This window comes from Clarias gariepinus, chromosome 9 (assembly GCF_024256425.1).
Source record: "Clarias gariepinus isolate MV-2021 ecotype Netherlands chromosome 9, CGAR_prim_01v2, whole genome shotgun sequence".
NCBI lineage: Eukaryota > Metazoa > Chordata > Actinopteri > Siluriformes > Clariidae > Clarias > Clarias gariepinus.
The window spans coordinates 570,001-582,500 of record NC_071108.1 but is presented as its reverse complement, the minus strand read 5'-3'; the positions used below and the strand labels follow the sequence as shown (position 1 = coordinate 582,500).

Below are 12,500 nucleotides of genomic sequence, written 5' to 3'. Positions count from 1 at the left end.
GTTTACAGCAGAAAAACTGAAGGATTAAAATCAGCGCACGTCCCAGTTTATAGTTTAAAGCAGCATTTAAACATTTAAAACTGATTGAAAAAATCTTCCTAAAGTTTAATAAATATGTCTGAAGTTAGAATTTTATAAGGTGCATGATTAATAATAAATCATTAACCAGGTGCCTGTGGAATAATAAATACTATTGAATACTAATAAATACTAACGAATACTAATGAATACTAATGAATACTAATGAATACTAAGAGTACATGGGTAGAGGTTACAGCATAGTATAATAAATACTAATCAATACTAATAATGCAGACAGTGTGTTTACAGTAGGGTTTATACAGTAATAAATACTAATAAATACTAACAGAATGTTTTTGGGTAATAAAGTGTTACATTTAGACTCTTAATTATTGAATGTTAATGTGTGTATTTCTGTGATATTAAAGACTTTCATTAGAGTTAAGAATGATATCAGTGTTTAATCTGAAGGCTGTGAGCTGCGCTGCGGTGTAACACTGCTGTTACACACACACACTCACAAACACACACACACACACTCACTGTGCCGGTGTTTGGAGTCTCCTCTCCGCCACTTCACAGCTCGGAGTTTCGCAAACGCGTGTCCGTTCATGTCCCTCTCTCTCTCTCTCTCTCTCTCTCTCTGTGTGTGTGTGTGTCCACCGTGATTAAGTCCTTAGAATGTCCCGTGTCCTCGCCGTGTCCTCACGCGCACTGGTCCATCACAGCCCCTGTAAATCCCACCCGTTCTGCGCCGCTCCGCTCCGCGCGCTTCACACTCAGCAGCTCCGAACCCCGCGGCGCGCGCGCCCGCACTCTCACACTGAGTCAGTCAGTCAGTCAGTGAACCGACTCCGCATTCGACTCTGAATCGAACACTCGAGTGTTGTTACAGACAGTGAGAGCGGCTCTGGTGTTGGTCTTCAGTCAGGATGTGTTTGAGGTTTTGTTTTTTCTTTTTTTAATTTTGGTTGGATTTTCTTTTCTTTAGTTTTGTATCGAAACTGAAAGTTAATTTATCCGCCACAGAAGCTTCTGGAAGCGTGGAACCGAGTCTGCGCTGAATAAATAAAGTCAACAAACACACTGATTCACTAATTAAACCTTCCACATCTCACACCTCGGAGCTCAGTCTGTCCCAGTCCAACAACGAAACCTCGTTAAAATGATCAAATTCATGTGAAACTAGTCGGTTCTCCCTCATGATTTCACTCAGCTAGCGAGTGTTAGCCTCAGCGCCTGAGCTCCTGAATGCTAACTAATGCTAACTAATGCTAGCTGATGTTTATGACTAACTCAGGTTCAACCATTTCTCTATAGAAGTTAAATAAAGGTTTTGTCTGTACATTGGGTCAGAACTCACACTCTTTAAATGATATCTTTATGTTTCATACACCGGAGGACCAGAAACCAGACTCCGTCTGTCTGTATGTCTGTATGTCTGTCCGTCCAGGGTTTAGTCACACAAAACTGTGTGGACAGAATTTAGTGAAACTTTTGCAGTATTTAGATATTTTTATAAAGTTTAACCTGCACCATAAGTCGAGTCAAAATGTTGATGATGCGAGTAGTTATGGGCCGGATCTATTTATTTATTTATTTTACTAATAAAAAAGTTATGATGTGCTTTTTCCCTCCAAGTGGGCGTGGCCATAAGCATCACTTAACAAAACCAAGCAACGCGATAGTTTATCGTATACTGTATGCATTAGCTAGTGTGCTTATATGGAAGCCTTACCGGTGTATTAATGAGGACTTTAAACACTGTATTTGGGTTTTTAGATATGTCAGGTAGAGCGAAAGTTATCACTCCCTCACTCGCTCATCTTCTATACCCCTTTATCCTGTATTCAGGGTCGCGGGGGGCCTGGAGCCTATCTCGGGGCACGAGGCGGGGTAAACCCTGGACAGGGTGCCAATCCATCGCAGGCGCTAGTTATCATTACTTTTATAATGTGTAAATTTAACCACAACTAGAATAAGGGAATGATGTCACAAAAATTTAGAGGTGTTAGGTTTTTGTTTGTTTGTGTTTTTGTTTATTTGTTTGGTAATATACTGCACAGTTATGAGCTCTGTATATGTTTATTAAGCTTTAAGGGCTACTGTATTTATACTGTATGTGATCACAAAATCAGCATCAAGACTTTCAATATCGTAATTATTTATCAATTTTGGCCCACAGTGTAATACTGTCCAGGTGCATTATGGGTAATGCTGCTTTACCTTTAGCGCTCTCTGATTCTTTCTCAGATGAGGCATTTTGTTTTCTTTCTTCGGCAGCATGGCCGTCTTCAGAAACGCTGGACAGTTCTGATCAGAAAGAGAAAGAAAATGTAAACAACAGGGACATAAACTATGGATATTAGCATGTCCGCCTGTTTCTCTTAATCAGCCTGACTAGCTTTGTGTGTCTCTGTATTCCTGTTAACCTGTCACCATATAAGCATGTAGCTTCTCTTTTACCTCCTGTAGCTTATCTCCCAGTGGCGGTGTGGTCCCCACAACTTTACCTCCTAACGAGATAACTAGCTAATTATAATATTGAGCCCTTGGTGTAATGCTAGTCAGCTAGCTATATTCAAAACCTGATTATAATTCCTGCTGATTTGTGATTTTATTCAGTGAAACGGTGTGTATTATTTTAAGGTGTATCACGTCAGCAGTCACTGTGACACGACACTTACGTCGCCTGCGATCCTCTCTGAGAGAGGAAAAAAGTTTCCCTCTCCTCTGAAACGCATTTGTGTCCTCTGAAGAAGGTTTACCTGCATACAATAGATCAGAAATGTGCAATTCATTGGCATTACCTTGGCTTTTTCTTTAAACAAAAATACAATTAATAACTAATATAATAATAATAATACATTTTATTTATAAAGCACTTTATATATATATATATATATATATATATATATATATATATATATATATATATATATATATATATATAATTATTTTTCAATTTCCTTAATAATGTGTGTGAGAAGTTTGCTTGAAGAACTCACTCTTCAGGCGCAAAGAGGAGAACCCCCAGCTTTGTCGGGACATCACACTGAAAAACATCACCACAGTTATTAAAATACATTTTAATGTATTACATTCTGTACATAAAGTCTGATAAGTGTACTCAGTACACTAACATCATGAAACACAAGAAGCATTTCTTTGTCCTTTTCTCAAGTTCAACTTATAAGTAAATATTTGTTTTGCTTTCAACTCTTAGTTCGAGCACATTAAATAGAACTGAGCCTGTTGCTTAAACAAATATAAACGGCTAAACCTCTGCTAACAAGAATCCACTCCCTCCTTAACTTAGCCGTACCTAAATCCTTTAAACTAGCAGTTACAAACCTGACCATGACCTCTCACTACAGGCCAACATCAACAGGTATAGGAAGGTAAAGGTTGGTGTTCCACAAGGCTCTAATCTGGGCTTATTTATTCATTTACTTGCTATATAGTAAGCGCTAGTAATTCCAGTTAACTAATTCAGTTTCCATGATATTAGCTGTATGTACATAAACTTCATGAGGTTAAGGAATGCGGAAAAGATATTAGACACTGGATGATTATTAACTTAGATATCTACTTAATTTTAAAAAGACAGATATGTAGGCAGGAGTGAAGAATCTCATAAAAACTCATTCAGACACCAGTAGACTGATTTAGACTCAGATCACCAGATCCAAACTAAACTCAAGAACTTCAGCAGCTTGATCCAAATCAGAATGCTTTAGACTGCTTCACCGTTAAACATTTTCCCCCAATAATTAAAAAAAAACATTCCAGATAAAAACAGACTACATTAGGCCTTGTTCACACGGGCGTTAAATGTTTGGATAAACAAACGCGTTCTGAACGTCCTAGATGTTTCTGTTGTGTTTTGTGGCGGTGCTCAATTGACTTCTACACCGGCGTTTGTTTGTCTCTGTCTAACGCCAGCCTGCAGGGGCAGTGTGTTGGGAACTGGATATGAAAGCCCTTGTTGATTTATATGAGGTGCCTCCTTTTATTTTTGGACCATTTTGCTATATTAGACATTAATCTTCTTGTTTTTAAAATTCTTGTAATACGGCGACGTAGGGAGAGAAAAAATCGCTGCCGCTACTGGATTTACACTCTGACTGCACAACATCAGGTTAAAGGAAGTTTTTTATATTTTGTGGTTGATGAAGTAATGTGAAAATTTCTGCGCAAGTTTTTTAATTACTGTCTGATGTCAGTTTCCACTTTTGATTGTCTGCTGCAGCTGGTGCAATGCCACATTGCACGCCAATCAACCAATATGCGATTTGGTGTTAGCCCCGAAGAGAGACTGATTGTCACTTTATTTTTTTTGTATGTATAGCATGTAGGATCATGGGATATATCCGGTTCTCCAAAGCGTAAAATGAACATGAAGAAAATTCACTAGCATTTTTTCTTGCGTTCATTGGGATTTGAACGCCAAGAAAAAGCTGTATGCAATGTTTTTTTGACGCCAGATAAACGTGCAGCTGGACAAAATGCACGTCACCAAAGCCCATGTGAACACTCTCATTGACTCCTATGTGTCACTAAACACTCTAAATCAGTCTATAAATACATATCAGTTCATGTGAGTCTAAATCAGTCAGGATCATTTGAGAAGTCTATGCATCTGAGGCAAGCTCGGAGAGTCTGAAGAAGTCTTTATACTTAAAGTGCCACTATTATGCTTTTTCAAATATTTTCTTTCATGCAGTGTGTCATGTAGCTGTATGTGAACATTAACTATCTGCACTATCTGTGACGCTGACAGTGCACCATAAATGGAGTTTTTGTTTATAAAAAAAAGAATCTCACATTCGCCTAAACGAGCCGTTAGCAAATCTATTTTTACTCTGTTACGGATCCACGTCACTCCGTAACATATTTGCATAATGCCCGCCCACATTCTATGTCACGAACAACTTGCCCGCCATTTTACAATTAACGTTACCCCACTTGACCGAGCATTCATGCTGGTTCGCTTTAACACTTAAACACTGTAATATAAAAAAAAACAATAAAAAACGAGAGCACCCAAAATCCTTTTTAACTGTTTATTCTCCACCATTCACCAAAACTGAACTTAACACTCGCGAAGTGGCAAGGTGTGTGCGCACTTCACATTCACGTGTGCAGATGCGATGGCGAACTCGCCCCCCTCCCCCCGAGGAGTAGTAATGGTGGACCAGCCGTTATTTGTTTGGACGAGAGAAGGAGAGATTGCTGTGGATCATTTTCTTCTTTGACTGGACATCTCATTCAGATCTCATTCAGATCTCATTCAGATCTCATTCAGACCCCTGTACCCCTGATTTAGACTCAGATCACCAGATTGAGGTGGTGATGTCTCTGTAGAGTTAATCCTGCAATCTCACAGACGTCACACTTAAGGAGAATTTTGCGACTGTTTTGTGATGCTGCTGACACTGAAGTTCCACTCCTTGTGCATTTCCTGTGTTGCTGCAGTGTGTGTGCACACTGTGTGTGTGTGTGAGTTGTGTGTTAGATGTGTTTTAGTAAGACTGGGTGTTTGTGTCACTGTTATGAAGCTTGTCCTAAAAGCTCTAACAGACACCTGATATTATAATGTGTGTGTATATATACAGTATGTGTGTATGTATGTGTGTGTGTGTGTGTGTGTGTGTGTGTGTATGTATGTGCATTTCCTGATGTCCATACTGAACTCGCTGAAAGAGCAAAAGTAAAGCCACAAAGAGGAATCACTACCAGTTACATCCAGCACAGTGTGTTCTTGTTAAGAATCTGATTGTAAATTATTTGAACCGATAATCGCGTTTCATCTCATTTCTGACAGAGGATCGAAACCCTGAACTTTCTCACACAGATGGAGCAGCGGTTACAGGAAGTCTGAGAGGTTTGAAGTTTTGAGGGTTTTATAGGGCAAACGATGGACCTGCACAAAAACCAGACAACCACATCTACGTGTGTGTGTGTGTGTGTGTGTGTGTGTGATGGCAGGGTGGAAAAAAGTCTTATTTTATGTAGACTGTGCCCATAGAACCCGGAGCACTTAGTCGGGTTCAAGTTTGTGCTGAGACGCTGCTGTCGTGGTCGAGAAAACTAGGAAATGTTTTGCAGAAGTGTAGCACATCATATATACAAAGTCAGCCAAAAAACGTACACATATATATAATACTTGTGGAAGTTAAACAAAACTCCGGAGACTTGAGCACATCGTTTATTGTCCAAATTCTCATCTTCACACCACGAAATAAAGGCGCAAATATTTTTAACCATTGGAATCATTTTATAAATCTTTCCGAATAAAAATAGACTACTTTCTATTTCTGACTATATAACTCTGAATCAGTCTGAGAATCTGAATCAGTTTATAGGAGTCTATGTGTAAATGAATCTGAATCAGTCTGTACGAGTGTGACTCGGTCGATGTGAGACCTGATAGGGACAGATTCGGTCCAAACTATTCATCATGAGTCTGAATCAGTCTATAAGAATCTGAGTCTAAAGCAGTCAGTCATTCTACAGCGATCTGGACGAGTCTGTAAGAATCTGAATCGACTTATATGAGTCTGAATCAGTGGACGAGTGTGAATCAGTTCATATAAATGTACAGTACGCAACAGATGAAAGGAAAACTCTGTCTAAAGAGCAAAATCTTTTCAGTGCACTTCTATCGTGCACCCACACACTCACACACACACACACACACACACACACACACACACATGAAGTTCATCAGCTTTGGATTGTACCAACATGCCTTTTGCTCTACAGAAGCAGACAAAGAGCCACAAAGTGCGCTCCCAAAGCGGGGTGATGAAGAGCGAGAGAGACCACCTCACCTTCATCAGGTCTACAGACTCACAGCTGGACAGGACTGTGATCAAGGACCAGCTGTAGGTTTTATAAACTTTATGTAGCATTAGCTGTCACTCAAGCTGGCGGGGGGCAAGCTGGCGGGGAGGGGGGGATATGGTTGTATTTAATGTCCCGCCTCAATTTACTCACAAAAAAGATGAAGTCTTTTTATTCTGGGTGTGTGAAGGAGCTGTGAAAGAGCTGACGGGTTTGATTAGCTGTGAGGCGACGCCCCCTCTCATGTGTGAAGAATAAAACACAGACACATGCTTAAGACGTTAGCAACAGTGAGAGATTAAAATCATGAAGGGAAAAAAATGGAGACCGCACTGTGTGTGAGTGTGTGCGAGAGAGAGAGAGAGAGAGAGAGAGAGAGAAAGTGTGTGTGTGTGTGTGTGTGTGGTTGGGTGTTACTGTCAGAGCTGCTAATCAACACCTTCTGACCAATCAGAGCGCAGGACTGAAGGTCTTCCATCCTCCTCCAGCGTCAGTATTCGGCCCTGGAGATGGCGGTGATGAGAACCGCGCGTACAGGACGCTATTTATCGTGCACAATATTTGCTTAAAGAATTCGACCCCTTTAAGAATGACCTTTGACCCTGACCCTAAAGGGTTAAACAGTGTATTTATTGCTGTGTGTTTGGTGCAGGACGTGGAGATCGGGGTTTATGTGGTTTATATATAGCTGGCTGTGTTCCCTATGGAGCTGATCTCTGACCTGCAGAACGTTTTCCTGCTCGAGCAGAGAAACACACTGCTGTGGGAATCGTTACAGGGTTCTTCTCTCTTTTGTTAAAATATGAACCAACTCAGTCCAGACTTGACAGAACCGCGGTTCTAGAGATGAGAGTAGAACAAACGGAAGCATGTCGTGATGGCTGTTCTAATGGTTCAAGCTAGCATCAAACACCAGAGGCAGGGTCACACACACAGAGCCACACACACACATAGACACACATAGACACACACACACACACACACACACACATAGACACACGAACACACTCAGAGACACACACAGACACACACACACACACACACACACACACACACAGTCATGTGACCTGATGAGTCCTGATTGAGTCCCTATTCCAGAGTGATGGGCGTGTCAGGGTGAGAAGGGAAGGACATGAAGCGATGCTCCCATCATGCATAGTGTCCACTGTACAAGCCTCTGGAGACAGTGTTATGATCTGGGGTTGATCAGTTACTCAGGTCTAGACTCAGTAACGTTATGGGGCAATAAAATGAAGTCAGCTGACCACCTGAATGTACTGAACCACCAGAGGATCACATCTATGGAGGGTTTCGTCTTCCTATAAGGAACTCCATAGTTCCGTGTGAGAGAGCGAGTCTGGGAGCACGAGGAACCATTAACACACATGGACTGGACACCACACTGCGCACATGGTTTGGAGGATCAGTAAGTCCTGCATGTGTGAAGCACATTTATGAAAGGACGAATCTGAGTAAGAGGACCGTGGTGTGTGTGTGTGTGTGTGTGTGTGTGTGTGTGTGTCTCCTGCCTGCTGAACACACTGAGCCTGAGCTGATATTACAGTGCGACACTGTTATTAGTGTGTGGTATTAGAGTGTCATTACTGATGCTGGTGTGTAATCAGGGAGAAACCTGAGCTCTTCACACACCTTCACACTCAACCTGTTCACACTCGCCCTAAACCTCCTCTGCTCCTATCGGGAACTGAACATAAAGTAACATACTGTAACGGATTACGCTGATGTGTGTTAACGGCTAAACACTTCCTGTCTCCCCTGGATATACAGTGTACCAGAGATCACCTGCACCCCTAAAATCTACATTTAGCAATTTTCCCAGTATAACGATTTTATAAATATCCCAAATCAATAGTAACCACTAGCCCGTTCCTTACAACATTAGTTTTCTCACTTATAAACCAGGCACAGCATTTAAAGACTACAAATAGAAAAGTTCAACATTTAACTTCTACATTTTTACTATAATTATCTGCCATAATTATTATTTCTAGATTTTTCTGGTTCAGTCCAACACGGTCACGTCTGCTCAAACTGAACCCCAGTCAGTTCCAGCCACTGGCCGAGTGACCGGTGCGTCTCTATTATAAATGTCTTAAATGTATTAAAACTGGGTTTTGTAGTCAGTGTGACGACACATGAATCAGCACTCGCAAGAATCTCGACACATAAATGAGTAGATTTTCCCCAATCGCCACTGCACATGCCTGATGTGCCTGCAGGAGACCAGAAGAGATTAGCCTAGCGACTGGACGCTAATGCGCTCTAATCAGACTGCAGAATCCATGCACGGTTTAATTCAGGAATGAGACTGATGTAATTATTATAAATGATATTATCAGTGTTATTCAGCTATTTCTGACAGTGTGTTAATCACATCTCTGAGTGTTTGTTTACATGAGGATGACTTTGATGTTTTTGGACTCCAGCACAGAGAACGCCGCGGCGCTGAAAGCCTTCACGGAACTCCTCAGTAACAGCGTGGCGGGATGATGGTCAGTCTTGCTGAGTACACACATGTCACGGGTCATAAACCCCGGTGTTAGCCGTAACACTCACTGACGCGGTGATGTAAACATCGGGAGGGCGGAGTCACAGGTGATGTGGTGGAGCGGAGAGAAAACATGCAGCACTATTAAACCTCAAGGTCAACATTTTGGCAGGAAAAAAAAGACTTACTGCTTTTGTTAACCTTCTTACATACCTGTTCTTACTCTCTGTAAAACACACACACACACACACACACACACACACACAAAGAGCTTTATTACTTAATAAGGTGCTGTTAAAGCAGGGTGTGCTGCTCAACAGACATGTTCCTGCTTGCCTGGTTACTGTCAGTCTTGTATTTTACACACACACACACACACACACACACACACACACAGTCTTCCTATTCTATTTATCCTTTACTTAAAACTACGTCATCACAGAGAAAACAATCTCTATACAATAAGGAGATAATGGTGTGTGTGTGTGTGTCTGTCTACTGTACACCGAGTCCCTCCTCCAGTACACACACAGAAAAATCTCCACTAGAGGGGCTGTTGTGTACCTGTATCACACCCCGTCACGATCATTAACATTACAGAGTAGTGAAGGTAAGTGACTTACAAATCCATATATGGAATTGTGGGCGTGTCATCACAGGTGCCCTGGGCAGTAATCGTATTTTTTATACAGATGGGCGGGGTTTAGGTGGGTCAGGGGCAGATGGGCGGGGTTTATGTGGTTAAGGGGCAAATGGGTGGGGTTTAGGTGGGTCAGGGGCAGGTTTAGGTGATGGATGAGGTTTAGAGCAGGTGGAAATGGGGTTCTTCCTAAGTTTAAGGTTTAAGTTGAGGAGTTGTTTGCAGATCCTGGAGAAACTCGGAGTCGAGCCACTAACCCTCTAAACTGCACTGGCTTTAGGGTTTTAATGCTGCCCCCTGGTGTCCAGTCATTAGAACTGCATCAGAGTGCCCTGATCTCTTAAAATGCCTGAAGGACAGGTGGTGTGTTACTGAAGCGTACGCCTACAGTGCATCTAAATAATTGGAAAAACATGGAAACGTTTTTTTTGTGAAAAAAAGTGAAACTTTATTTTAGAAAATGAAATCCTAGTGAAAATGTATTCTAGATACATTACACATCAAGTCAAATACACCAAGCCTCTTTTGTGTAAAAATAGTGTCTCAGAATATTAGAATATTTTATTTGAAGTTTGAGTAAATTACCAGTCACACAGTATAAATACTGTATCTCTACAGTATTTCTAGTTCAGTCAGTGCATGGGGAGGACTGCTGACTGGACAGCAGTTGTGGAAAGTGTTTGTGGGATTCATTGGGAAACTAGCCGGTGATACCGTGGAGAAAAAGACTATTAGAACGTTTCCCAACCAGAAGCCGTGGGTGGATAAAACCATCCGCGACGCTCTGAGATCTCACACCGCGGCCTACAACACGGGACATGTGTCAGGGGACATGGAACCGTACAAGGCTGCGTCGTATAATGTCCAGAAGGCGGTGAAAGAGGCGAAGCAGCGCTACGGGAGGAAACTAGAGTCACAACTCCAACAGAGTGACTCTAGGAGCCTGTGGCAGGGATTAAGGACAATAACGGACTATAAAACACCAACAACCGGTATGACGAACGCGGACGTGACTCTGGCAGACGAGCTGAACACATTTTATGCCCGCTTCGAGGCTGCAGCTAAAGACGCTAGCAATGCTAATGCTAGCGGCACTAACGGCTGCAGACAGAAAGACACTGCCAGCACCGGTAACATGTTAATCATTACCGAGCATGACGTGAGGAGAGCCTTCAGGAGAGTGAACACCAGGAAAGCAGCAGGACCAGACGGCATCTCAGGCCGTATTCTCAGAGCCTGCGCAGACCAGCTAGCACCTGTGTTCACTGAGATATTCAACATCTCTTTATCTCAGTCGGTGATCCCCACATGCTTCAAAGAGTCCATCATTGTTCCTGTCCCGAAGAAACCTCATCCTGCTTCCCTCAATGATTATCACCCTGTAGCCCTCACCTCAGTAGTGATGAAGTGCTTTGAACGCCTGGTCAGAGACTTCATACACTGGACCCACTACAGTTTGCATACCGCCAGAACCCTTCCACAGACGATGCAATCTCTCATCTCCTTCACACATCGCTCACTCACCTGGACACTCGGAGGGGGAATTATGTTAAAATGCTCTTCATCGACTACAGCTCTGCATTTAATACCATAATTCCCTCCACAATCACCACCAAGCTGGAGGACCTGGGACTCAGCTCAGCCATGTGCCAGTGGATCTCCAACTTCCTAACTGGCAGACCACAGGCAGTAAGGATGGGCGGACATGTCTCAGCCTCCCTCACTCTCAGCACTGGAGCCCCACAGGGCTGTGTTTTGAGCCCCCTGCTGTACTTATTGTACACCTATGACTGCGTGGCCACTACGGACTCCACCACCATCATTAAGTTTGCTGACGACACTGTTGTGGTGGGCCTGATCTCTGACAACGATGAGACAGCCTACCTGGAGAAGGTTGGAAATCTGGAGAACTGGTGCCAGAGGAAGACTCTCCTCCTGAACGTCAGCAAGACAAAGGAGTTGATAGTGGACTTTAGCACAAAGCAGGAGAGGAACTACCAGACCCCCGTCATCAACAGGAGCCCAGTGGACAACTTTCGATACCTCTGTGTTTACATCACGCAGGACCTGTCAAAGTCCTGCCACATCAACACCGTGGTGAAAAAGGCCAGAAAGCGTCTCTACCACCTCAGACGCTTGAGAGACTTTAAACTGCCCTTTAAGGTGCTCAGGAACCTTTACTCCTGCACCACAGAGAGCATCTTGACGGGAAATATTTCAACCTGGTTCGGGAACAGCACCATGCAGGACAGACGAGCTCTACAGAGGGTGGTGCGATCAGCTGAGCGCATCATCCGCACCGAGCTCCCTGACCTGCACTCGATCTACAGCAAGCGGTGCTGGACCAAGGCCAGGAAGATTGTGAAGGATTTTAGCCACCCCAACAATGGACTGTTCACTCTGTTGCGGTCTGGAAAGCGATTCCGCTCCCTGAAGACCAACACAGAGAGGCTGAGGAGGAGCTTCTTCCCGCAGGCGATA

The 12,500-nt window shown here is 42.9% G+C and overlaps 1 protein-coding gene across 2 annotated transcripts in view; it reads right to left on the bottom strand.

Moving 5' to 3' along the window:
* The window catches only part of dennd2da (DENN/MADD domain containing 2Da), a 30,303-nt gene that overhangs the window by 15,197 nt on the left and 2,606 nt on the right, over positions 1 to 12,500 (bottom strand). The window contains exons 2-4 of one of the 2 annotated variants that reach the window (XM_053504188.1): positions 3,030 to 3,076; positions 2,709 to 2,789; positions 2,248 to 2,334 (exon numbers count right to left, since the gene is read on the bottom strand). In XM_053504188.1, the coding sequence (XP_053360163.1) occupies positions 2,248 to 2,334; positions 2,709 to 2,789; positions 3,030 to 3,072 (211 nt within the window). In that variant the 5' untranslated portion in view covers positions 3,073 to 3,076. Of the gene's footprint in view, positions 1 to 564; positions 1,051 to 2,247; positions 2,335 to 2,708; positions 2,790 to 3,029; positions 3,077 to 12,500 lie in introns of those variants that run through there. The other variant, XM_053504189.1, reaches the window with a different exon arrangement.